This window comes from Drosophila biarmipes, chromosome 3R (genome assembly GCF_025231255.1).
Source record: "Drosophila biarmipes strain raj3 chromosome 3R, RU_DBia_V1.1, whole genome shotgun sequence".
Lineage (NCBI taxonomy): Eukaryota > Metazoa > Arthropoda > Insecta > Diptera > Drosophilidae > Drosophila > Drosophila biarmipes.
In genome coordinates, this window is record NC_066616.1 from 31799511 (window position 1) to 31824518 (window position 25008).

A 25008-nucleotide genomic window follows, 5' to 3' on the forward strand; every position below is an offset into this window, starting at 1 on the left:
TTGTACTTAAAGTTACTTTAAAAAGGAGGTAACAAGTTTCTGCAAGGTTCTCCAAGCAAACTGTTTTTAAAACAAGAGGGTGGTTCGCTAAGTGGAAGTATGACTGTATTCTAAGACCTTAAGTTTGGGACGCGATTATTTCTTCTCGGCAGGGTTTGTAGTCGCTTATCAACGTAGTTCCAGGCAACTTATGCTTTTCATGAGTAGCTGAGATTTAGTATGCTAACAACGTTCGCGTTAGTAGTTCTCTTAATTCGGGATGTTCAAGTCGCCTAGCTATCTTCTCCGTTTCCTTGCCATCCTCGCTTTGCAAGGGTCTTGGGCAGCCACCCAGGATAATGGCCCATCCGGAAGTCTCCTGCAGGATTCCCAAGCCCAGCGTGGGCCTTTCTGCCTTAGTGCCCTGCACCCCATCCAAGCCAAGTTGGCTTCCATTGAAGGCAAGCAGGATGTCCTGCAGACCAAGCTCCTGGCTGTACAGTCCAGGCTGGAAGCCGAGAGGTTATCCCTGCAGTCCAAGCTGGACGACACACTTCTGGCGGTGCAAACCGAAATGAAGGAACTTCATGCGAAAATTGTGGCCAGTGTACTGCAGGCGGTTCAGGAAAAGCTCGACGACCACAAGGCTGTGATCCAGGCATCCTTAGAGAAGGGGATCCCCAGAGAGGACTTAGGGGACAGAGTGAACGGAACAGAGCTGGCCACTCTTGAAAAGCACCTACTTACGCTTCAGAACCAATCAGAAACACATCAAAATACTCTTGTGGAAACTCTTTCTAAAATAAATTCGAGGATCGTGCCGCCAAAGTTCGAGAGGATAGGCTCCCGGTACTTTTACATCGAACAACATCTGTTCCAAAATTGGACTGCGGCTACAGAAACTTGTCGTCAGGTGGGAGGATACCTCGCTGCCTTCCGAGACGAGGAGGAGTTTAACGCTATTGTGGGAAAGCTTCAGAAATATGAACATTATTTGCTGGGCATCAACGACATGGCCAGAGAGGACGAGTTTGTATCAGTTGCTTCTGGCAGACCTGCACCCTTCTTCAAGTGGAGAAGGGATTACCCGAACACCTACGGGGACAGAACGGACTGCGTTATACTGGAAACCGGAGTGATGAGGGATTATATATGTACTGATAGAAGTCATTTCATTTGCCAATGGGACAATGAAGTATAGAAAACAAACAACCAAATGTAGTTCGAGATTTACGATGCAATATTAAATAAGCCCTTGTTCAGAAGATGTCGTTCAACTTTGTGGAAACTTGCAGATTTCAGGTGAAAGACTGGAAATGCTTGGGCATAAAAACATTTATTAGGACAAATCCCTAAAACGGGGAAAACTCAAGGCTCTTAGTAAGAGATGCCGGTGTTGTCGCGGATCCAGTCAAGGTATCCGGTGACGCGGGTGAAGACGGCGGGGTGGCCAGCCTGGCAGCCGGCTCCGGAGACGAACGAGGTGACTCCGACCAGGCGGTTGCCCTCGTGTGTGACCAGGGGGCCACCGGAGTCGCCTCCGCAGGTGGACCTACCTCCGTCGGTGTTGATGCAGATCATGTTGTCGTGCAGGGACCAGGTGCGGCTGCAGTCGCTCTGGGAAATGATCTGGACGTCGACGGCCTGGAGCCAGTCGGGGAGTGGGCTTCCGTCGTAGGTGCCGCCCCAGCCGGAGGCCACGGCCCACCAGCCGGCGTAGTCCTGGTAGCGGTCGTTGAAGCTGGGCAGCTCCACCTTGTTCACCAGATGCCAGAAGTCCACGTGGGGAGTGCGGATCAGGGAGATGTCGTTGTGCAGGTTGCCGCTGTTGTAGTGGTGGTGCTGGATGATGTCGCCACTGCCCACCCAGTGGGTGTACTGGGGCTGGGTGCGGATGCTGGCTCCGTAGTTGATGGTCACTCCGTTGGCGCCGTTGGTGCAGTGGGCGGCGGTCAGCACCCAGGTGTTGCCGATGATGGAGCCTCCGCACCACCAGTTGCCGTTGCCGCTGAAGAGCAGACCCACGATGTAGGGCACTTTGCCCTCGTAGGCCGGGTAGCCGTTGGTGATGCGACCCTGGATGTCCTTCACGGGCACCGGGGTCAGCTTCTGGGCGGGAGCGGGCACAGCGGAAGCCGCGGCCACGGCCAAGGCAAGGAATACGAACAGTTTCATCCTGGACAGGTCTTTCAACTCATGGTTTTTCCAGAGTCTGACCGCCCTTTTATACGGGAATCGAAGGCACTGCCTTATCGGGCCCAAGAACTTTTGTCAGGGCCGTATATTGTGGTCAGTTTTTGGCATGACAAGATCGGCCTGGTGATAAGTGTGGAGGAAGTGGGTCTTAGTGAAATTATGACATGTACTTTGGTTTTGTCAGTTTTGTAATAAGTTTCTTTACTGAAAAAGTTAAGCCTATAAGTTGCTTCTTAATGCTCCTTATTTATTTTAACCCTTTTTGCTATGTTTTGATTTAAGCAGTGAAAAAGATATTTCTGTATATTCGGTTTTATAAATTTAGTAGTACCAAATTTTCAATGGTAATATTGAGAACCATTTATAAATAAAATATACAAATAATGAATGAAAGCTAACATCATACTCATAGTTTATGGTTTATAAAAATGAAAGTCAATCAGTTTAACATTTCATCTCACTCGTAACCCTTTGGGTAACTTAGGGCTTCAAGCCGCAAGTGCAGACAATAATTTAGGCCTTATCAACAAGCTTAGCCTATCTTGGCAGAAAGTTCCAAATATATTGGCGTTCAATATCAGTGACACGCGACAAGAAATCTGCGAGTTGATAAGCCACCAGTATAAAAGGGTGGTCCCTGTCTGGTGGAGCAACGAGTTGCAAGACTTTGCCAACATGAAGCTGATCGCATTCCTGGCTCTGGCCGTGGCCGCAGCCACCGCCCTGCCCGCTCCGGAGCAGAAGCTAACCCCCGTTCCCGTGAAGGACGCCCTGAAGATCCAGGGCAGGATCACCAATGGCTACCCCGCATACGAGGGCAAGGTGCCCTACATCGTGGGTCTGCTCTTCAGCGGCAACGGCAACTGGTGGTGCGGAGGCTCCATCATCGGCAACACCTGGGTGCTGACCGCCGCCCACTGCACCAACGGCGCCAACGGAGTGACCATCAACTACGGAGCCAGCATCCGCACCCAGCCCCAGTACACCCACTGGGTGGGCAGTGGCGACATCATCCAGCACCACCACTACAACAGCGGCAACCTGCACAACGACATCTCCCTGATCCGCACTCCCCACGTGGACTTCTGGCATCTGGTGAACAAGGTGGAGCTGCCCAGCTTCAACGACCGCTACCAGGACTACGCCGGCTGGTGGGCCGTGGCCTCCGGCTGGGGCGGCACCTACGACGGAAGCCCACTCCCCGACTGGCTCCAGGCCGTCGACGTCCAGATCATTTCCCAGAGCGACTGCAGCCGCACCTGGTCCCTGCACGACAACATGATCTGCATCAACACCGACGGAGGTAGGTCCACCTGCGGAGGCGACTCCGGTGGCCCCCTGGTCACACACGAGGGCAACCGCCTGGTCGGAGTCACCTCGTTCGTCTCCGGAGCCGGCTGCCAGGCTGGCCACCCCGCCGTCTTCACCCGCGTCACCGGATACCTTGACTGGATCCGCGACAACACCGGCATCTCCTACTAAGTACATAGCACTAGCCAATATTTTAATAAAATTTGAAAGCAAACTTAACATACTGTCTTTTAAGTAATGTTGGGAGTTTTTTTTAAAGGAAGTACAAACCAATAATACTAAATAAGTTCTGTCCTGAAATTTAAGGAAGTTCTTTCGTACTTGTCTACCTCAAAACAGGTTCCATATAATAGGTAAGATATTAATATATATCTCCTAAATATTTTTTGACTTGGAACATGAAAGTATTATAAATTTTATTTTACTTATTGCAATCGAATAGTACGAGCTTTGTTAGTTTTATAAACACTTTTGAGCTTAAATGTTTTTGATTTGTTGGCTTTTAACAATTTATCACTGAGTATTCGTTAGTATAACTTCTCATACAAGATATTTTAAAGTCAAGCGAGAGGGTGAAAGATTTGTGGAGCTATCGAGTTGTTTACATAGCATCACTTGTGTCGTTGTTTGCACAGCGTTTTTGTCTGGATACGTGACACTTTTCAAATGGAGTGCGGTTCTGTGTGGTTCAGTACGCACTTGGCTACCAAGATATCTCAGGTCGAGGCAGTCTCTATAAGTCCGTCTTGGACCTCAGTTCTGTGCTCACGATGTCGCATCCACATGGCCTGTTTTTGGGGATTTTCCTACTCCTAATCTGGGGTGGAGCTGTGAACGGGGAGTTTTACTCATCAGTGGATAGTATGCAGGATCTGGCCCAAGTGGAACAAGAGCTCCTAAATGCCACGCGTTCGTATGTGGAGGCCCAGCAAAAGCAGCTAGACTTTTACCGCAGGTAAGACCATATGATACCACATTATGTAATCGTGGAGAAAATTCCCATGCTTGATAGATATGTGGACCAAATAAAACGGGAGCATGAGGTGGCCATGGGTCAGTTAAGACTGGATGAGTATCTGGGTCACCCTCTCCACGCCTTTAGATTGATCAAGCGATTGGTTCAGGACTGGGATGAGCTGATCTTCGAATCCATACTCGAAAACAAGCCCAGAGAAGGTGGGTTCTATAGTTCCTTAAGATTCCATTACAACTAAAAGTACTTCCCCAGATTTCCGTGGATTTGTGGAGGTTTTGAGCACCGAATTGGGCTATCCCGATCAATCGGAGCTCCAGGGAGCCATCAAGGGCTTGGCCCGGCTTCAGAAGGTCTACAACCTCACGACCACCGATTTGGCCGACGGCGTCATCAATGGCTATAACTATGACTCGGAGTTACAATGGCGCGAGGCCTTCGAAATAGGGGTGCAACTCTTCGACCTCGGGGAGTACCAGAGATCCCTCGAGTGGCTCCAGGTGGCCTTTGTCCTGCTGCGAAATAGTCCCTTGGAGGAGAAGGATGAGAATGGGTACCTAGCAGATATTCGGGAGTACGCAGCCATGGCCAACTTTGAGTTGGGTAATCCCAAGAGAGCCGACAGACTCTTGAAACAGATCCTCGAACTTGAACCGATACACTCCGCCCAGCAAACGCGAAAGTATCTGGAGAGCAGAGAGCCAGGAAAGAACGAGAAGGAGAAGAATCCCTCCTGGTTTGCCAACTACACGAGGCTGTGCCAGGGCAGAAGATTGCCGGAGGAAAGGAATGGCAACCCTCTAAAGTGTTACCTAGACGGAAAGCGCCACTCCTACTTCACCTTGGCTCCCCTTCAGGTGGAACCGGTGCACCAGGATCCGGACATCAATGTCTATCACGGAATGCTGAACTCCAAGCAGATCTCTTCCATCTTCGTGGAGGTGGACAAGGAGGAGATGGTGCGATCCGCCGTCTCGGGAGAAGGTGGCAAGCGCACAGTGAGGGATCTCCGGGTCAGTCAGCAGACCTGGCTGAACTACACGGCCCCGGTGATGCAGTCCATTAGCCGGATGATCCAGTTTGTGTCCGGATTCGACATGGCCGGAGCCGAGCTCATGCAGGTGGCCAACTACGGAGTGGGCGGCCAGTACGAGCCGCATCCGGATTACTTTGAGTTCAACCTGCCAGAGAACTTCGAGGGGGATCGCATCTCGACAAGCATGTTTTATGTGGGTTCTGGACTCGTACCTTATCTCAAATATTTCCTAAGAAACCTCCTTTTTTTTAGCTCTCCAATGTGGAACAGGGCGGCTATACTGTCTTCACCAAGCTGAATCTCTTCCTGCCTCCTGTCAAGGGAGCCATGGTCATGTGGCACAACCTCCATCGATCCCTGGATGTGGATGTGCGCACCCTGCACGCCGGCTGTCCAGTCATCGTGGGTTCCAAAAGGAGTAAGTATACCTTGGCTCTATATATTTTTCATACATCTCATATTTCTCGCTATCTTCTACATTAGTTGGCAACATCTGGATGCACTCGGGCTTCCAGGAATTCCGTCGCCCCTGCAACCTCACCTCGGATAGCTACAAATCCGTTGCCTATCAGAGCGCAGAGTAATTCATATATTTTATAAATAAATAGCTAACTTTAATGAGGGGTTTTCTTATACAAGTCAATATCAGTCAAAGTCCTTGTAGTGCAATGAGATGTCCTGGTTCCTCTTAAGATCGCAGGGCCTAACTTTATCCTGATGGCGTTCTCGCACCCAGACGTTGGCAACTGGGGATATGAGATTATTATTAAATGTTTTTTTAGTTGGAGGTTCTACTTACTCCACTTGCTGCCCTGAAGAACTGGGCAAGCCGCGTGCTTGGTTCGAAAGTCCTGGTCTCCGGAGGGGTGAAGATTGTACCAGAAGAGCAGGCTGCCCATTTCGGGGGTGACCAGCAGGGGCAGAAAGGGAAAGGCGGTTCCACCACCGGCTTCCACATCGGAGAGCTGGAAAAGTAAATCTTTATAATTAATCCCAGAGGAGAAGAGCAGAACTCACGTAATATATGCCCGTGGCGATGCGGTTGCCATGCAAGTCGTCCTCCTGGTAAACATGGTTTTCGGGGAAGCTGTCCCAGTGGGGCTCGTAGTGCCCACCGATGCCGTAGTTGGCCACCTGCAGATCCTCGGCGTAGTCCATGTTTAGGCCGGAGAAGTCGGCCATGTGCTGGCTAAGCAGTTTGGTCACCGCATTCCGGGAGTAGTTGAAGGAGGCACCTTGGCTGGTGCGGAAGGCGGCCGCCATGGATGCACCACTTCCTCCCAGCGAGTACACAGTGGATCTCTTTATCCTGGGCCGGGCGGTCCTTTGCAGGAACTCCGCATCCCTAGGGCTGACCACCTGGTGCAGCTGCACCACCAGGGGATCCAGGTGCAGCTCCTCCAACTTGAAGGGGACGTATCCCAAGCGACTTTTCCTCAGGCGGCACCGGAGATTCCGCTGCTGCGAGGGGGATGGGGTCAGCTCCCCACGACACACCTGCTCGTACATCCGGAACTCCCGGGACTCGTGGTAGTCCCCCGGCCTGCGGGCTGTCATGTGCAGCAGCCCGTTCTTGTCCCCATCCGTGATCAGCTCCTCCAGGTGCTGGCGAGCCTCTAGCAGGTGACTCCTCTGCTCCGGCTCGATGGACAGCACGTGGTTCACCAGGCTCAGGGCGCTCTCGTGGGCTCCCATCTCCCGGTGGTACTCCACCACCGCCTCCATGAAATCCAGGGAGGCGGACTCCGAGCCGTAGGACTGCTGCCCGAGCAACTGCATCGACTGCTGCAGCCACGGAACCGTGTGGTTGTAGTCCCTCAGGGCGTACAGGTGCTGGCCGAGCACGAAGCAGTCCTGCCAGGACATGGCTGTGCTGAAAAGTAATAGTTAACTATATCTTAAAATGTTCGGATTGTAAAATTTTTGAAAAAAAAATGTGGAGGGTTCACTGAATCACAAGTAGCTACTATATTAGCCCAGAAAAGCAAACCACTGAAAACTTTTTAGGTGACTTCCTTTCCCACTTATGTAGATTGGCTAACCTTTCGCAATCTTAAAAATTCACATCATAAAATGGCACCCGGAATAGGAAAATATAATTGCTGCCTTGTTATAATGCTCCACCAAGTCAAATGCTCATAAACTTGGAGGTTTTGTTGAGTTAACTATTATTAAGTGATGTGTTAAGTTAATTAGATACCACATTTTATTATGTTGAACATTTTAACTAGATGATATATTTGTAAGAGTTCTTTTATTAATGGCTTACCCATACTTAACGCCATTTAGGATTCCACTGGCTAATTCAGCCACATCTAGTTGATAAGTCTGCTGAAGTCGCGTGAGAGCTATTGCCGATCCCACGAAGTCGTCCTGCGAAGGAAAGCTCAGATTCTCCTTGTGCCTGGCCATCACTTCAAGAAAGTCTGTAGGGATAGAATATTATATAATAGGTATAACATAAAAACTGTATTTTTAACCTACCTGAGCGACTTGAATCTGCCGAAACACTGCCCTCGAAGGTCTCCCAATCGCTGTGAAGGCGTTTGATGAGCCGGAATGCGTTCACCGGGTTGTTGAGGTAGTCATCGATTCCATCGGCGGCGTTCAGGTGCTCCAAGCGGATGGCGTCGATCTCACTGAGATCATAAAAAAGCAGTCATTAATCAGACTCATAACTGAGGGAATTTGCATAAATTAAGTATTTTGGATGGGCAAACTGTAACTGAAAGTTCTTCGGTTATTATAAACTGACAATAATAAAATTGATTAAAACTTAAAGTAAAATTGATAGTTTTTTAAACAAAGTTAAGTTAATATAAAAGGCAATACTAAAACATAATGCGGAGGTACCGAAATTTATTCCATAATTAATAAGATAAAAACCAGACTAGAGAGTCATCTGCACTTATAATACTACATGATTTGAATTAATGATAAACTATCCATTTTAATAATACATTTCACTTTTTAATGCTGTCTTAAACTGTTAATTAAAATATGCCTGTTCTTTGTCTTTCAGTAAACATTCTTGAATAGAACAAATCTGCTAGATAATGTCTTCTTCGCAGTGGTAATGGATCTGAACATCTGCTGTTTGCAACAATTTTTCAGAATTAAGCCACAAAAAATGGTTTAAAAATATACAGCAAAGTTATCTTTAGGTTACCTGTTTTGAATAATTAACGCATTTGTTTTCACGCCTGTCGCTTGCATCGGGCTCGTTTAGAAGTCATTAAGTTGGGAGCGGATCCATAATCCGCACCCAGAATCTAGTTCTTTTGTTCAGGGTTTTATGGTGCGATTGATAAAGTGGCGGCACTTGTTCCCAATAAATCTATTTTATTTCTCGTCAAAAGGGGACGCCATCCACAGTGACTGGCGAGAGGAATTCAATTGTTCCTACACAGTTCGAAAATATAAAAAAGACCAGTTTTCACCGACTGCTGACCCGGGTATAAATATTATACTTTACAATTTGTTAACGGTTTCTTATTAGACAGCCGGGAATCCGGTTTGCAAAGTGCGCATGATAAACAAAATAATACTGTATGTTATGCATATCTGAGGCGGTGATTGAACCATATTTCACGAGCCCCAAACTGCCGAGTCGATGACACTTATTTGCGGACTGCAAAATAAACTTGCGGCAATTGTTTCTCAGATCCGCCGGATGGCATCGATCGGTATCTCGGACTGGTAGCGATATGGCTATCGATTTTGTCGCACAAATAATGAAATGCAAGGTTCCGAAAGGGGTTGGCCAGCGATTTGTGCTGTATACGAGCCATTAATTAGTATAATAACCGGCGCAAATAAATCAAGCCAAGGAATAGAAGAAATTAGCAGGCCATAAAATAAATAGCACCCAGCGCATTCAGACAAATGGCATCGGTTAGGGAGTCAGCAAATCACTGGGTTGCCATTCACTTTTATGGCAACCGGTCGGTTGTTAAGGCCCAAATCTGCATAATTGTAATAAAACCAACTGCAGCCAACTAGAGTTCGGTGTCTGGATGGGCCATCTCTCCCACACCCGACCCCAATTAGCCAAAAACAAGCCGACCAGCAGCTGAGCGGCTGCCCACCCGAGTTCGAGATATTAATTTTCAATTTATTTGCGTGGGAGCGGCCATCCACGCATTTGAAATGAAAAATTCATAATCCGATGCCCGCTGACATCTGCCAATTGTTTTTCATGCTGTTGAATCGGAGATTTTCTGCCAACTGTGTAAATACATGACTGGGAAATTAATGGAGTCTGCGAAATAAAATTGGCTTGTGCGCGAAATAACCATCTCATTTGCATCTGATTAAGCCGACCATCTGGACGGAGGGCAAAAGGCAGCGCGGATTAGTAGGCTCGGCTAGAACCTGAAAAACTTTCCATTTTAATCGGAGTTCTTAGGGCGTTCTCACTAGGCGAAGAATGCCAAGCCACTAATCTCCAAATTCTTATTAATTGAGTTCATTCCACTCATAAAATTTGCATATTTACTTAAGTGGAATTTAATTAAGAACTTATAAATTTTGAATCTATTTCTACTTGATTTTTTTTATTATTTAAATGTTTTTCTATCTCCTCAGTATTATTAAAATTAAATGAATTAATGAATTTGTAAGACTCAAATGGACATTCGATTCATCCAATTCTTTAAAATGACACTCTACAAAATCTAAAAAAACGTCGTACAATTTCTACTTCATTTCACAATGTATTTCTGTAATTAGCTTGTTAAGAATATTTTAAATTTTCTGCAATTTATACCTCTGGAGAGCCTCCGCGTGTTGGCTGATTTCATTCACATAATTCTGCAGCTCTGCCAGGAGCACCACCTCCGTTTCGAACAACTTCTCCAGACCCGAGGTGGAGCTGAAAAACTCGCCCTGGCAGGATAGAACCTGCAGCACCAAAAAAAGGATCAACTTTGCCGAGAACATGTCACTTGACCGATTGAACGACACCGGCTTTCGAATTTCGAATTGCGGACCGCGGTTGTGCTTGCTACTCTATCCGCGCTTCGTTAGAAACTGCTTTCGGTCGCCGGCCAAAGCGATGATCTGGTGAGAAAAAGCTCGGGGCGTTTGTGATGAAGCGTTTTCGAGCCGCGGGTGCGGATCGAGCAGTTCCAGCTCTGGCATCGAATGGAACGGAGGGCAGAACCTCTGGTCAAAGAACTGCCCGCGGGGGCCAAGTTCTGCTTGAATGGAGCCCACAAAGTACAATAGAGTGGGCACTCGGCGAGGTTCAACAAACTGAATCGCGGTGGCTTGTACATTTGCGGAGTCCAGAAGTTCGAGGAATCATAACTCAACCGTTGGCATACACATGCCACCGACTTTTCCAGACAGAATTTCCCCTGGCAATTACTTTCACTTTGCTGCCCGCAGCAGTTGTCACTTCTCAGGCCCACAAATATTCAAATCCCCCAGCGAAACTTTGCCCGTGAACTTGTTTATGCAAATGAAGCCGGCAAATGAATACGCAACTGGCTTTTTTGGCCCGCCTTGAAGACAACTTTTGAGTTTGTTTTGAGTGGGTTCGGAAAGCACTCGGACCCCTTAACCCACTGCGCTGGTGCGGCCAGAAATGAGACACGGTGGGTTAACTCGACTATCACAGCCCCAGTCTTTATTTGATTGTCTCGTACTCCACCGAAACCTCGTGATCCCGGAACACGTCGCAGGGTCGGGCAAAGGTCTGCGTCACCTCGTGGATCCACACGTTGCCAACTGCAAAGATCAGGTCGAAAGTAATTACATTAATGGCGGGGGTCAACTCGAGAGCCGCTCCAGCTGGTGGCTTAATTAACGAGCATTTAATTAAATTACCAAGCGAGTGGCTACCTGCTGAGTTTTACACAGATTGGCAGAGCTTTAGCTTTAACTTAACTTTAACAAAAGAATGCCGCTCTATCCAGAAGGGTAAGTTATTGTTAGCTTAATCCAAACTAATTATAATATGATAAAATAAAATATTATATCTTATCGTCTTATCATATACATATTTAAAGTATGTCATATAATATTTTATTTTGTCATATGTATATTTTAGATGGATAGTTAAAATAAATTTTAATAGGCTAGCCTTCGCTGAGCTATGTGAATTTAAATTTAAAGGCATTTGGTAAACACTCTAAAAAGCATATCCTTGAGAAGTAAATATATAGCTAACTTTATAGGAATTTAAAGTCTTAAAGACCACTTCAGTACCCTACAATATACAAATGGGAACAAACAGGCACCGATCTAACTTATAGGCACCAAAGAACCTAATACAAATTCTAAAATATATTCGACAAAAGGAATCCCCTCCGGGACCACTTACTCCACTTGCTGCCCTTGAGCACGGGACAGCCGGCGTGCTTGGTGCGGTAGTCCATGTCCAGGGAGCGGTGCAGGTTGTACCAGAAGAGGACGTTGCCCATCTCCGGCTTGACGGCGATGTCCAGGAAGGGGAAGGCGGTGGCCCCGCCCTGCTCCACATCCGACAGCTGGGGGGCAGTAATGGCTCTTAGTAAATCATACAGGGATTAGTCAGATGTCGCCACTCACATAAAATATGGCGGTGGCGATGCGGTTGCCCTCCTCCGCCGGATAGTGGCTGGGGTCCCGGAAGAAGTCCCAGTGCGGCTCGTAGTGGCCGCCCACGCCGTAGTTGGCCACCTGGAGCTGCTCGCAGAAGGTGGTGTCCAGACCCGTGGCGTCCTTCAGGTCGCGGAGCATCCCCACCATGGTCTCGTGAGACTCGTACTCCAGCCAGGCGTTTTTGCTCACCCGGAACGAGGACTTCTTGTGCTTGCCCCCCGGAAGGGGGTTCACCGTGGAGCGACGCATGCGCGGCACGGCCATTTCCCGCAGCTGGGAGATCTTCCGGCCACTCAGCACGTCGTGGAAGGTCACCACATAGGGGTCCAGGCTGTGCTCCTCCAGCTTGAGGGGCGCCAGGAGGCGGTACGGATGGTGACCTCGGCTGTAGCGGCAGCGCAGTTCCTTGCGGGGCACAGGATTGACCTCTCCGCGGCACACCTTCTCGTACTGGGCGAACTCCTGGGACAGCTGGGAATCGGTATATATTACTAATTAGTTCAGTGACTTTCGGAAACAATTGAGCTCGGTAGTGCCGAAGCTATAATACCCTTCCCCTGACAAGATGTCATCATCTCTGTGAGGAGATTATACCCATAGACCACAAATATCTGTCATACCATTTTCTTACAAGTTATATTTATTCATTCAATTTATTATGATTTGAAGATACATTTTTGAAATGGATCTCCATTTCTTGCGCGTTGTCTATACTTCATTGTCCAGTTGGCAAATGAAAGGCCAGACATCACTGCACTCGGAATCTATCATTCTACCGTAGTCCATATAGACGCAGTCCTGATTGTTCCTCAAGTTGTTGGGTTGGAACTGATCCCAATTAAGAAATGGAGCTGGCTTGCCAGAAGCCACGGATACGAACTCGTCCTCTTGGTCTATATCGTTGAGGCCAATCCAGTAGTTTTTGGATTTTGCGAGATGCGGCAAAAGGTCGTTGAGTTCCTGTTCGTCTCGAGGTGTGGCAAGATACCCTCCCATTCGGCGACAACTGCTTGCAGCCGACTGCCAAGTGCGCTCAAGATCGTGTTCGATGTAAAAGTATCTGTTGCCTATCTTCTCGAATGGTAAATGGGGATCGATTTCAGTTTTGTTCACCCTCTCCTCGAAATCAGCTTTGGTAACGATGTTTTTCAGCGACTCCTGGAGGACAGAGAGCTGAGCGTCCAGCTTGGCCTGAACCGTTTGAAGTATGCTATCCAGCTTGATATCCATGTCTGACTGCAGGGCCTGCACTTGGTTTTTCATTTCGGTCTGTAGCGCCACAAGTTGGGCATCCATCTTGGACGTCAGGGAAACCCTCTCGGCCTCCAGCCTGGACTGCACCGCCAGGAGTTTGGTCTGCACGAGGTTCTGCTTGCCTTCAATGGATGTCAACTCCTCTTGCATCGGGTGCAGGATACTAAAGCAGAATGCCCCACACTGGGTGGGAGGATCCTGCAGTGGGCACACGGACTGCGTATTATTCTGGGGGGTTCGCCACGAGAATGCCCACGATCCTTGTAAAGCAAGGACAGCAAGGAAGCACTGAATAATGGCAGCTGACTTCAACATATTTCAAACGAAATCTGAACTTCTTACTGCGAACGTTCCCAATGCACTAAACTCACGTATTTTTTAAAGAGACTAAGACGCTTCTAAAATATGATAAGCCAGTGACTCGTTGCTTATCAGCGATTTCGGCTGCTAAACGGTCGGTCATTAAATACTGTCTATATTAAGAAATGACGTGCCCTAGAGAGTTTGCCTCTATGTACTAAAAAAATAAATAATATATATTATGAAGAACCCAAAAAATCTTTCGTTGAATAATTCTATTCTTATTATTATTAAACTCTTTCACTAAACTTTAAACTTACGTTGTAGCTGTCCGAGTGCTTGGGCAGGTAGACCTCGTCGACCTCCTCTTGGTGAGCTGCTCCCTTGTCGCCGAGATGCCAGTTCCTAACGCGACTGGGGTCGAACTGGAGGACCCGCTGGCTCAGCTCGTAAGCCGTGTCGAAGTCGCCTAAAATCGGACGAATGAGTATCCTCCACACCTGGACAATAGCCCTTCCCCCGGGCACACTCTTCTCTGCTCACCCATTTGGAACAAACTCTTGGCCGTCGCCTCCATTTTGTTGAGGGTAACCGCATCCGGTCCGCTGGGGGGCGTCGCCTGGGTGTGGGCGTGGCTGCTGTGACGTCGCAGGCGCTCCATCGACTCCCGCAGCCAGACCCTGGTGTTGTTGTAGTCCTCCATTTCAAAGAGTTGTTGACCCAGCTCGAAGCAGTCCTGCCAGCTCATGTCCGAGCTAAAAATAAGGACTGAAAGCGTTGTAATGGATATTTTCGACCACCCTGTGCATATGCCCTTTAAAATAAATCAAAGTGCTTTATAGTCTGCACATTAATCAAATTCATATTGCGAGGGGGATTTACAGATACTGATTTATAAGCTAAAATTAAAAATGCCACTGACGCAGAGCCGTTTTTAGTGCGAAATAATTATAATCAGGAAACGGCTGACTTGGCTTGACTAATTTATATTATTCGCAAGCTAACGAAAGCAAAATACAGTTGTATTTTTGAAAAGAATTGGACAAAAAATCTATTAACTGATGTTCAATGAAAGTATATGATCATAAGCAACCTAAAAGCCAGCATACTCCAAAGCACTGATTATAACGATTTCGACTGGGCTTTAGTAAGGAGGGGAGCCACTCTATTGGCCTGGGACTAGTTGGGATAGTATAGTTGGGATGTATTTTAAGCCTGGCTGGTTATTGCTTATTCGCCTCCGAGGTCTCACCCGTATTTGACGCCGTTCAGGATCCCGGCAGCCACCTGGGCCACGTCCAGCTTGTAGGTGCTCTGCAGGCGGACGAGGGCCAGGGCAGCCCCCTCCACGTCCTCCTGGCTGGGGAAGCTCAGTCCGTACTCGCGGGTAGCATTGAAGTCTGCGCAAAAGATGGTTATAGGCATCATAATCCTCTTCCTTGAAGAAGGCCCCCGCCACTCACTCATTTCCTCGGCCATCAGCTGAACCCGTCCCTCCAGCAGGAACCAGTCCGTGTGGAGGCGCTTCATCAGGCGGTACACGTTCACCGGATTGGTCAGGTAGTTCTCCGTGTCCCCGGCCGCCAGGGTGTGCTCCTTTTCGATGGAGGACAGCTCGCTGCGGATTGAACGAGTTTCGGTTCGCGGATTAGCCTACCTACCAGTTCAGCCGATTTATGAGACTCGTGTCGTCATAGGAGCGCACATACTCGTATTTCGGCTTAATTAATTCTAATTTATGTGTGATTCTATATTCATAATAGTTTTTATGATGGCTGCGATAAGAAACAACTAAGCGAAATCAAATAAAACGAAAGCGAAGTGCCAAACACAAAGGCGAAACCTGATAGCCAATACTCGCTGATCTGACCAACTGTCAATAATGATCCAATATCGTTGGCTAAACCCTGGAACTAACTACTCCAGACTTGCGACAGGTGGACATGCGCGATTACGCCAATTCGAGATCACTGGCACGACAATCTTCGCACATCCGAGGCAGACACAAAGTCTGGCACCTCGTGTTAAGGCTGCTCTGTAAACTAGTTCTCCAGAGGGGCCATAAAAGATTAATGGATTTGCCAACGACAATGGGCTGTAATTAAATTAGCATTGTTTTAAAAATCGTGATCTGGCTAAAACTATTCTGGGCTATCTGGAGTTTGGGGTTCGACCATCGCAGTTAAGGAAATTTTCTAGAAAGATATTGGATTACAAACCTTTTTTGTTGATGATCTGCCTCAAAAAACGAAAGTGCTTTCTAGAAACTATTTTTAAAATATTTTTTAACTGGTTAATTGTTCGATTCAACCGAAGGCGTGACTTGACAACATTCATACGGGTTAAGTTAGGTATCAGGTTAAGCTATGGAATAATCTCAAATTCTTGTTATTTATATTTTAGATGTTCTAGAACTATCTCTTTCCTAGCTTTGATAATTTAAGGAACCTGTAGGTATACCCAAGATAATCTTCTCTGACTGAGGCTTTGATTGGAATCCTAAACATCCTTCCCTATACTTCCTCAACACTTCATTAAACTCACCCCTCCAATTGCTGCAGTAAGGTCCTGATGCCATTGACCTTTGACCTCAGTTCCCTTGTGAGATACTCCTCCGTGTGCAAAAGTTCCTCCAGACCCGTAATGGATGAAAAGTAGTCCGAGGCCAGGGTTCCCTGAGCCACTAGGGACACCAGTCCCGCAAGTAATACAACTATTCTCATTGTGGGTTTCGAGGAATTATCCTTCCTATGTGCGGTGTCAGATCCCAGCTTTATGCGGTCTTCCCTTGTCGATCTTCAAGTCCGCCGTCTTTCGCGTCTCGTGGCGAACTGATCTTTTGGGGGGATCTTCGAGAGATCTCGATACGGAGCTATCCATCCCCAAAGATGCGGTGAGAAAACCGGCGGCGAGAATTAATTTCGCATGTGCGAGATGTCGAAGTCGAAAACTAGTTGCGGTGGCCTATGATTTGAAGAAAACTGTTTTATGAGCCAGTTCTGTGCATGTTTCGATCCGGAGAAGTTGGCTTGTCTCGCGGCCCGGCGTGTTTTATGGCTTGTTTTGCGCTGATTTACTGATGCTTATCGGCCGAGCTCGTTTCTACTTCTAAGTTCTGAATTCGATTCGCACTCGGAACGAATCTGATCGGCTTGGCTATTGTCTTTAGCTCGGGATTAGACCAGACCGGCATATTAATACGGGCTAATTGGCCGTTAGCTGTTTGATATTTGGGACTGCAGTTCGGCCATTTAGCAGCTTTTTGGCTAGGCCGATTAACAATTCGCATCCGAGGGGGGCGACAGCTCATATTGGTTTATGGATCGGATGCCCCATCGAGCTGCCAGTTCGGAGCAATGATTTGTTAATGAGCCCGCCGCCATAACTCACATTGTTTTGATCGGCAATCTCTGCTGATTTACCGACTTCAGAGGCGGCGTTTCGACACACTTGTTTTATGGCCCAGTGTTTGTTTGTCGCCGGTTTCCTCTTCACAACAAACAAACAATCATGGATCGCATTGCAGCCACCCATTTCAGCCACTGTTTGCCCAGCCCATTCACACCAAATGGCCGAATGCCACTCCCAGTGGCAAGTAACGCAATAAAAGGCCGATTTTTAATCAAATGCCAAGGTCAACTTTATTCGATTCCCCGCTGGCAATTAATGCACATGTAGCACACTGATGGGAAAGCCGGGGAAAACCAGGGAAAACCATGGAAACCCATCCAGCCACGTCAATTGAGTGCTGTCCACGCCGCTGCATGCGAAATTGAGATGAATAAAAATGGAAATTAGCAAAGGGGAAGTGGAAGTCGACGAGGAGGTACCCTAAGAATATATTGATTTTGCGTAATGGACAAGATGAAGGAGTAAAGGTAAATAAAGGTAGTGTTCTATATTCTACAGGTTGCCTTGAGTTCTAAATGAAAGCCAATTTCATATGGATAAGATTATTATGAAGGGATAAAAAAAAAAGAAAACTAATTTTAGTAAGGAGTTGAAAACTAATAGACCCCTTCTACAGGGTATGTCGCATCACGTTATGCTGACAAGCGATGACAGGGATGTTGGGATGTGGTAAATGCGACTGGGCCGCAAACTGGATCCCGGCACGCTCCAACCACTCCACACCCCGCAACTTACACAACTGGGCGCCCAGGAGCACGGGACACACTGCCTGGCCACTGCGGTAGTCCCAGTCGGATGAGGAGCCTCCGGCGGATCGTGTGTGCCAGTGGAGCAGCGAGCCACGTGGGACATTCACGGCGAGCTCCAGCTGCGGAAAGACCACGGCCCCTCCCATTCCGGGTGGCTGCAACTAAACCGGAATTTAATTAGTGACACATTAGTCAATTAATTAGGCCTTGTCGGTTAGCCACGTACGTTCAGCATGACACGTGCCACGTTCCCGAGCTGCGAGCTGTCCTCCAACTTGGTGCTGTGCTCGTGGCCGTGGCGACGTCCCGTCCAGGCATCCAGCTCCCCAGTCTCGAGTCCCAGATGATTAATCTTCTTCAGCTTTTTTTGCGCCAGCTTGGATAGCTTCAGCGGTTGATAGCTCCCAACTGCGTTGGTATCCTCCTCATCTATGAGTTCCAGGAGCTGAGCGCTCTCTTTTGGGGTCAGAACATCGTGGTGCAGTACGACATAGGGGTCTGAACTGAGGGGTTCTAATCTGGAGGGTTGGAGAAGAAGCCAGGGCCTACTGCCTTTCAGCTCACAGTGCCTGAAACGACTTCCTGTGTTGGGTTCCTGGGTGGCCCCGCGGCAGAGCTCCTCTATAAGGAGCTGTTCTGCAGATTTGGATTTCTGGGAAGGATAGGAAAATGTTTCAGAGGGGTGGCCAAGGAATGTTTTTATCCAAGCATATTATTATTTATTTTTGCACTCCAAACTTTCAAGTTTCATTCCCCTTTTTTATGTTTTTTGTGTCTTCGAGTTAGCTCTTTGCCAACATAGTTTTACCTACTTTTGTCTTCGACTTCGGACGCCTGCCCTTGGGCAGCTCCTTTTTGGCCATGGCTTTTTCAATCTTTCTCTTGGCCTTTTGAATGTTTTGGTTCATCGGCAGCAGCACCAGAAGCTGCTCGGCAGTGGCCAGAGCTCGGGCGAGTTCCCCTAGAAAAATAACAGAGAGCGGAAATTTGGAATTCTGCGGGGATATTGCACTTAATCCCAGGACAACCCACCAGCGCGGTATTCAATGTTGAGGGCTGCCTCCAGGATGTGCACACGACCACTCTCCCGCTCCCTCTGCGATTCCGTGGAGTTTTCCGAGGCGGAGGGCAGCTTTTCCAAAGCCGATTCTAGCCAAAATCTAGCCACGGCAAAGTCCGACTTGCGAGCCATTTCCAGGCAGTCGCCCCAGGACATGGCGGAGCTAAAATTATGCAAACAATTTTTGATTGCTTTGGTCTGTGATTTTTCATTTCCCTTGGGATTTTCTTTTTGGTTCTGCTCACCCCAGCTTCAAACCATTGACCAGGCCCAGGGAGAGGCTGCTGGGGTCCAACTCGTAGACAGACTGGAGGTGGAGCAGGTGGTTCAAGGACTCCTCGTAGTCCTCCTCGCTGGGGAGGGTCAGCGTGAAATCCCTTTCCAAGGAGGACCCTTCCGAGCTGATGAGAAGGGTTTCGTTCGCCTGCTGCTCCAATCTGGGCCACACACTCTCGAATCTCTTGAGAATACCGAGCACATTCAGCGGATTGCCCATGAACTCCTCCACATTATCCACCTGACCGTGTATCTCCGCGATGGCAGAGGTCTCCCTTTGGATCTCCGCCAGCTGAAGCTCCAATCTTTCTATGTTATCACGCAACTCATCGATGAGCTGGGTTTCGGTGGCCAACAGAGCCTCCAGTTGCTCCTCTCCCCTGGCCAAATGAGCTCCTACAGCCGTCTTCATCAGCAGAAACAGCTGAAGTAGCCACAGCACACTGAAAGCCATCGGCATTTGCATAATTATATGTCTCCGGTGCTTTTTTCAGTCTTTTCGATACTCTTTTTGCTCTTGGCCCTCGGGTCAATGACTAGAGATTTTTTCTATATTTTAACGAGGTTCGATCCGATCGCAGAACGTTCGACTGACCAGCGTGAATCGCGTGGCTGAACTAAGGCCAAGGCCCCATTTTCCGTTTATCTTAAGAAAGTGGTGAGTCTAGTTTTCAAGCTACTTGGTTGAACTTTGTTACTTAACCTCTGAGGTGGATTTGAAAGACCTATGTGTGTATCTCTTGGATTTATTAAATAGCAGATGAGGTATTTATTTTGAAATGATTATAATGACTTGTTTGTTTTATTATTTGTGGGTCTTATTTTTCCTTCAAGTCGAGGAACTTCCCTTCATCGCTGTTGAGTCCACAGGGTCGCCTGAATTCCTGAGCACCCACATGGAACCACTCATTGCATACTGAAATAAATAAAGTTTATTTATATTGTTTTAGGTAAACATGTCATACTTACTCCACTTGGATCCCTTGAGAACGGGGCACCCAGCATGCTTTGTCCGAAAGTCCTTGTGCGTGGATCTATGAAGATTGTACCAGATCAGGAGACTGCCCTTCACGGGGGGAACAGCTAAGCGGAGAAAGGGAAAAGCAGTGGCTCCTCCTAGAGCAACATCATTGAGCTATGAAATGTAAAACAATTAATAATCTAACCATTTTCTGGGATTTTAGGTCTGTAAAATATGATTCCATCCGGATAGGACCTTAGGACCAGGATTTTGGCAAAAAAAGACCGAATTTTGGTCATATCTTAAGGAAGAAAAGGCTCACAGCCAAATGCCAAACTGTTTGGGGCAGCTAATTACCTCACCTTACACATCCAATCATTTTTCGGCTGATTTTGGACAATAAAAATTTTGGTCATATTTTCGATTTTTTATAAGGGGTAACATCACAATTTTTTGCAAAAATTGGCAAAATTTTTTGTTTTCGTAACTTTAACGCCAATCGATAGGGAATGTTTTTACGAGTTCAATAAGATATAACATTCCATATTTGGACCATTATTTCCCATTATTTTGTGTAAAATAGTGCTTTTTTGGAACATTTTTTGATTGAGTGACATCACAATTTCTTGCAAAAATTGGCAAAAATTTTTTTTTTGTAACTTTAACGCCAATCGATAGGGAATGTTTTTACGAGTTCAACAAGGTATAACTTTCCATATTTGGACGATTATTTCCCATTATTTTGTTTAAAATAGTGCTTTTTTGGAACATTTTTCGATTTATCACTGGGTCAAAGGGCACATAAAACTCACATAGAACAGAGCAGTCAAGAGGCGATTACCCTTCCAACCGAACACAGCATGACCATCGTCCTGTGAAAAATTAAGGTTTCTATGAAATCTTCATAGGGATCACTGTATTAACCCACCTCCATAAAGTCAAAGTGCGGCTCATACTGTCCTCCGATTCCATAGTTGACCAGCTGCAGAGGCTCCGCGCTTTCCGTACTCAAGCCGGTGACGTCCTCCAGTCTCTGCTTGATCTTGGAAAGCCAGGGATTGGACTCATACCAAAGCCAGGTGTTTTGGCTCGTGCGGATCTCGGATGTAGTGGAGTTCGACGACTGACCCACTTTCGAACGCTCCATGTGACCCTTGCCATGGTCCATGATCGTGTTCATTTCACTTTCCACCAACACTTCATGAACGTAGGCCACATAGGGGTCCAGGTTTAGTTGCTCTATCTTGAAGGGAGAAATTGAGTAGTAGGGAACTCCTTGGTGGCTTAGCCAGCACTTGAGGTGCCGCTGCTCCCGAGGAGATTGATGGAGCTCTCCTTGGCAAACGCGCTTATAAAGCTGGAAGCTTTCCTTTTGTTCCTAGTGACAAATATTTTTATAACATTTTTAAAAAGTAATTCAAAGATTAAACTTACTTTTTCTGTCAACTGGTTCACATCCACTGGCTTTGTAGGACCAAGAGTTCGCTCTTTTGCCAGTTTGCTTACATACAATATCTTGTTTTTGAGGGCTTCTTCGTGATCAGGCTCCCAGTCCAGTATTTCGTTATTGAGTTTGTGAGCCAGCTTAAGGTTGCCCAAGCCATTAAAGGCAGGTGATAGCTGCTCCAAAATCTCGACGTCTGTTACGTTTGGAGAAATAAATCCCAGAGGTTCTCCATGCATTTTTTTCGTAGCCTCCAGTAGCCATTCGGAACCATAGAAGTACTCCTTAATCTGGCAAAGACTCTTTCCCAGCTCGAAGCAGTCGCTGGCACTCAAAGAGGTATTAAGTGGATTTTTCTCTCCGGAAAGAACTCCTTCGGCCAACTGATCGGTGGGCAGTTGGTAGATTTTCTGCAGTCGTAGAAGTCCTCGAGTGGCACCTTGCAGATCCTCCTGTGTGGGTCCCTTGAACTTGATCTTTTCCAGGGAATCGCTAAGAGAACTCTTGTAGGTCTCAAAGTTACTTGTTTCGAAGATAGGATCAAAAACATGGAACTTCCAGTCGTGAACGAGGCGTCTTATGGTGATAAAGGAGTTAAGGGGATTGCCAAAGTATTGTTCCAGATCGCCACGATCATTTTGCAGTTCGTCTATGTGATCCAAAAATCTTAAAAAAGAGCTATTGTACAAAAAATACTTGATGCATTTGTAGTTAAGCCTCACCTTTTGATATTATCCTGTTCTTTCTGTGCCCTTTCAAGATAATCATCGAACTTTTCTATTATGAAAGCCTCCACGTCAAGCAATTTCTCGAGTTCACTTATGGCCGAGTAGTAGTCCCCACTGACGGAAGTGAGGAAGATCACCGAAAAAATAATACTAAGCCGAAACATTCTCACTGTTCGAAGATCCACTTCTTACTGTTCTGGATTTTACACGAAATTATTTGGGGACTGCCTGTCTCCGTGAGTGCAGCTAAACCAATATTGACACAATTGTTTTTTCGGCATTTCTAATGGAAAGCGTGGCTACAAAAATAGGGGGTGGGCCTTATTATCGAGAATAAAAGTTTGGACAGAAATACATCTTTCAGATGTGCCACGCCCACTATAAAGCCCACAAACTGAAATAACGCTATAAACATTCATGCGAATTAAAGCAATGAGACATTTCTTTAAAAAGTTTTGACCCGTAAAAGTGTTTACCTCTTCATGGAGGCATGTATTATAAAAGGTGTTTATTTTGAAATTATTATATTATGATTGCTTTATTATTTGTGGGCCTTATTTGTCAATCAAGTCGATGAACTTTCCCTCATCGCTTTCGAGTCCACAGGGTCTCTTGAATTCCTGACCACCCACATGGAACTGTTCAATACAGACTGAGAGACACAATGTTTGTTAGAAGAACATTAAATATTTATAAAGTTAAAGGAAAACTTACTCCACTTGGATCCCTTGAGAACGGGACAACCCGCGTGCTTTGCTCGGTAGTCCTTGTAAGTGGATCTATGCAGATTGTACCAGATCAGGAGACTGCCCTTCACAGGGGGAACCACCAGTTTGAGGAAGGGGAAAGCCGTGCCACCTCCCAGAGCAACATCATTCAGCTGGAAGAATAAAAAAAATATATTAAACCTAAGGAACGAACCACGAGGAATCAGAACAACCCATCTTGACTTTTTTATGTTGTTAATTAAAATTCTGCGACTAAGAAGCACTCAACGGAAAACTCATCAAACTCACATAGAATATGGAGGTAAAGAGGCGATTACCCTTCCAACCATAGACACCATAGCCATCGTCCTGTGAAAATTAAGGATTACTATGAACTCTGAATTGGAAAAGCAAGTTTAACTCACGTTCATAAAGTCGTAATGGGGCTCATATTGTCCACCGAGTCCGTAGTTGATCAGCTGGAAGGGCTCTGCACTTTCTGAACTCAAGCCGGTGAAGTCCTCCAGTCGCTTCATGATCTTGGCAAGCCCCTGGTTCTGTGCAGGCCACAGCCAGTGGGTTTGGCTCGTTCGGATGTCGGTTGTGGTGGAGCTCTTGCCCTGACCTATTTTGGATCGCTCCATGCGGCCCTTGCCAAGGTCCTTGAACATTTGCGTCTCACTCTCTGACAGCATTTCATGAACAAAGGCCACATAGGGATCCAGCTTTAGTTGTTCCATTTTAAAAGGTGAAATAACATGGTAAGGGGATCCCTGGTGGCTTAGCCAGCACTTGAGGCTCCTCAGCTCTCGAGGAGACTGACGGAGCTCTCCTCGGCAAACGCGTTGATAAAGCTGGAAGCTTTCCTTTTTTTCCTGATAACAGAGATTTATATAGAATTTTCAGGAGCAAATCAAGGATATTACATACCTTTTCCGACAACTGGTTCAAATCCTCTTGCTTTCTGGCAAGTACTCGTTCTTTTGCCAATTGACTTTCAAACAATATCTGGTTATTCAGAGCCTCTTCATGATCGGGCTCCCAGTCCAGTATTTCGTTGTTGAGTTTGTGTGCCAGCTTAAGGTTGCCCAAGCCATTAAAGGCAGGTGACAGGTGCTCCAAAATCTCGACTTCAGTCACATTAGGCGAGATTAAACCCTCGGGTTTCCCATGCTTTTTTTTCGTGGCCTCCAGAAGCCATTCGGAGGCATAGGAGTACTCCTTGATCTGGCAGAGATCCTTACCCACCTCAAAGCAGTCACTGGCACTCAAAGAGATATTCAGCTGATTTTCCTCCATGGGAAGAACTCCCTTGGCCAACTGATCCGTGGGCAGTTGGTAGGTCTTCTGCAGCCGCAGAAGGGCGCGAATGGCACCTTGCAGATCCTCTTGGCTGGGCCCCTTGTATCCCTTGATCTTCACCAGAGACTCGCTAAGTGAGCTCTTGTAGGTTTCAAAATTACTAGTTTCGAAGACGGGATCAAAAACATTGAACTTCCAGTCGTGGACGAGGCGCCTTATGGTTATGAAAGAATTAAGGGGATTGCCGAAGAAATCCTCGAGATCCCCACGATCATGTTGCACCTCGTCTATGTGGTCCAAAAATCTGTTTAACAAGGCCCTTTGTATTATTTTTTAATTGTTTGTTATGTATCCAAACCTCCTGATATTATCCTGTTCCTCCTGAGCCCTTTGAAGGTATGCTTCGAATTTTTCTATCATCAAGGTCTCCACGTCCAGCAGTTTCTCGAGTTCACTAATTGCCGAGAAGTAATCTCCACTAACTGAGATAATGCAGAGTACCGAAAAGACAATAGCAATCCGAAACATTTTCACAGCTCTGAGTTCCATTTTTAACTGTTCTGTTTTTCATAAATAGTAGTTAAGGGACTGTCTGACTTCCAATTCAGCTTTGCAAACATTGACACAGTTGAGTTTTTCGGCATTTCTTAGGGAAAGTGCGTCTGACGTAAGAGTAGGTGGGTCTGAAAAGTTTCCGCTTAGAAAAACAGAGCGCTACACACTTATTGACTCA

The 25008-nt window shown here is 46.8% G+C and overlaps 10 protein-coding genes across 10 annotated transcripts; 3 read left to right on the top strand and 7 right to left on the bottom strand.

Moving 5' to 3' along the window:
- Nucleotides 1-259: 259 nt before the first annotated feature.
- Nucleotides 260-1180, top strand: LOC108025488 (mannose-binding protein C-like). Its single transcript, XM_017096003.3, has one exon. The coding sequence runs from the start codon at nucleotides 260-262 to the stop codon at nucleotides 1178-1180; it is 921 nt and encodes a 306-aa protein (XP_016951492.1).
- Nucleotides 1181-1296: 116 nt separating this feature from the next.
- Nucleotides 1297-2169, bottom strand: LOC108025489 (serine protease 1). The gene has a single exon (XM_017096004.3). It carries the CDS (start codon nucleotides 2152-2154, stop codon nucleotides 1357-1359), a length of 798 nt encoding a protein of 265 aa, XP_016951493.3. The 5' UTR covers nucleotides 2155-2169; the 3' UTR covers nucleotides 1297-1356.
- A 672-nt stretch (nucleotides 2170-2841) lies between these two features.
- LOC108025402 (serine protease 1) lies at nucleotides 2842-3705 on the top strand. Its single transcript, XM_017095878.3, has one exon. It carries the CDS (start codon nucleotides 2851-2853, stop codon nucleotides 3655-3657), a length of 807 nt encoding a protein of 268 aa, XP_016951367.3. The 5' UTR covers nucleotides 2842-2850; the 3' UTR covers nucleotides 3658-3705.
- Nucleotides 3706-4053: 348 nt separating this feature from the next.
- On the top strand, nucleotides 4054-6113 carry LOC108025400 (prolyl 4-hydroxylase subunit alpha-1). The gene is made up of 5 exons (XM_017095877.3): nucleotides 4054-4441; nucleotides 4499-4662; nucleotides 4715-5688; nucleotides 5748-5913; nucleotides 5979-6113. The coding sequence occupies exons 1-5, from the start codon at nucleotides 4257-4259 to the stop codon at nucleotides 6077-6079; spliced, it is 1590 nt and encodes a 529-aa protein (XP_016951366.1). The 5' UTR covers nucleotides 4054-4256; the 3' UTR covers nucleotides 6080-6113.
- LOC108025399 (prolyl 4-hydroxylase subunit alpha-2) lies at nucleotides 6086-10506 on the bottom strand. The gene is made up of 6 exons (XM_017095874.2): nucleotides 10264-10506; nucleotides 7980-8134; nucleotides 7765-7921; nucleotides 6513-7368; nucleotides 6295-6460; nucleotides 6086-6241 (listed from the first exon to the last, which is right to left on the bottom strand). Exons 1-6 carry the CDS (start codon nucleotides 10434-10436, stop codon nucleotides 6141-6143), a joined length of 1608 nt encoding a protein of 535 aa, XP_016951363.1. The 5' UTR covers nucleotides 10437-10506; the 3' UTR covers nucleotides 6086-6140.
- A 620-nt stretch (nucleotides 10507-11126) lies between these two features.
- LOC108025108 (prolyl 4-hydroxylase subunit alpha-1) lies at nucleotides 11127-16516 on the bottom strand. Its single transcript, XM_017095371.3, has 8 exons — nucleotides 16182-16516; nucleotides 15101-15255; nucleotides 14890-15037; nucleotides 14181-14392; nucleotides 13958-14106; nucleotides 12051-12554; nucleotides 11824-11989; nucleotides 11127-11228 (listed from the first exon to the last, which is right to left on the bottom strand). The coding sequence occupies exons 1-8, from the start codon at nucleotides 16358-16360 to the stop codon at nucleotides 11128-11130; spliced, it is 1614 nt and encodes a 537-aa protein (XP_016950860.1). The 5' UTR covers nucleotides 16361-16516; the 3' UTR covers nucleotide 11127.
- On the bottom strand, nucleotides 12713-13688 carry LOC127011526 (accessory gland protein Acp29AB-like). Its single transcript, XM_050888622.1, has one exon. It carries the CDS (start codon nucleotides 13650-13652, stop codon nucleotides 12792-12794), a length of 861 nt encoding a protein of 286 aa, XP_050744579.1. The 5' UTR covers nucleotides 13653-13688; the 3' UTR covers nucleotides 12713-12791.
- Nucleotides 16517-17658: 1142 nt separating the features above from the next.
- LOC108025008 (prolyl 4-hydroxylase subunit alpha-2) lies at nucleotides 17659-19643 on the bottom strand. The gene is made up of 6 exons (XM_050888621.1): nucleotides 19103-19643; nucleotides 18830-19020; nucleotides 18610-18758; nucleotides 18024-18449; nucleotides 17784-17958; nucleotides 17659-17702 (listed from the first exon to the last, which is right to left on the bottom strand). The coding sequence occupies exons 1-6, from the start codon at nucleotides 19597-19599 to the stop codon at nucleotides 17659-17661; spliced, it is 1482 nt and encodes a 493-aa protein (XP_050744578.1). The 5' UTR covers nucleotides 19600-19643.
- Nucleotides 19644-19877: 234 nt separating this feature from the next.
- Nucleotides 19878-22594, bottom strand: LOC108025492 (prolyl 4-hydroxylase subunit alpha-1). The gene is made up of 6 exons (XM_017096007.3): nucleotides 22261-22594; nucleotides 21529-22204; nucleotides 21023-21472; nucleotides 20907-20966; nucleotides 20103-20268; nucleotides 19878-20049 (listed from the first exon to the last, which is right to left on the bottom strand). The coding sequence occupies exons 1-6, from the start codon at nucleotides 22428-22430 to the stop codon at nucleotides 19952-19954; spliced, it is 1620 nt and encodes a 539-aa protein (XP_016951496.1). The 5' UTR covers nucleotides 22431-22594; the 3' UTR covers nucleotides 19878-19951.
- Nucleotides 22595-22729: 135 nt separating this feature from the next.
- Nucleotides 22730-25004, bottom strand: LOC108025491 (prolyl 4-hydroxylase subunit alpha-1-like). Its single transcript, XM_017096006.2, has 6 exons — nucleotides 24634-25004; nucleotides 23904-24579; nucleotides 23399-23848; nucleotides 23283-23342; nucleotides 22981-23146; nucleotides 22730-22918 (listed from the first exon to the last, which is right to left on the bottom strand). Exons 1-6 carry the CDS (start codon nucleotides 24822-24824, stop codon nucleotides 22821-22823), a joined length of 1641 nt encoding a protein of 546 aa, XP_016951495.1. The 5' UTR covers nucleotides 24825-25004; the 3' UTR covers nucleotides 22730-22820.
- Between the last annotated feature and the right edge of the window lie 4 nt (nucleotides 25005-25008).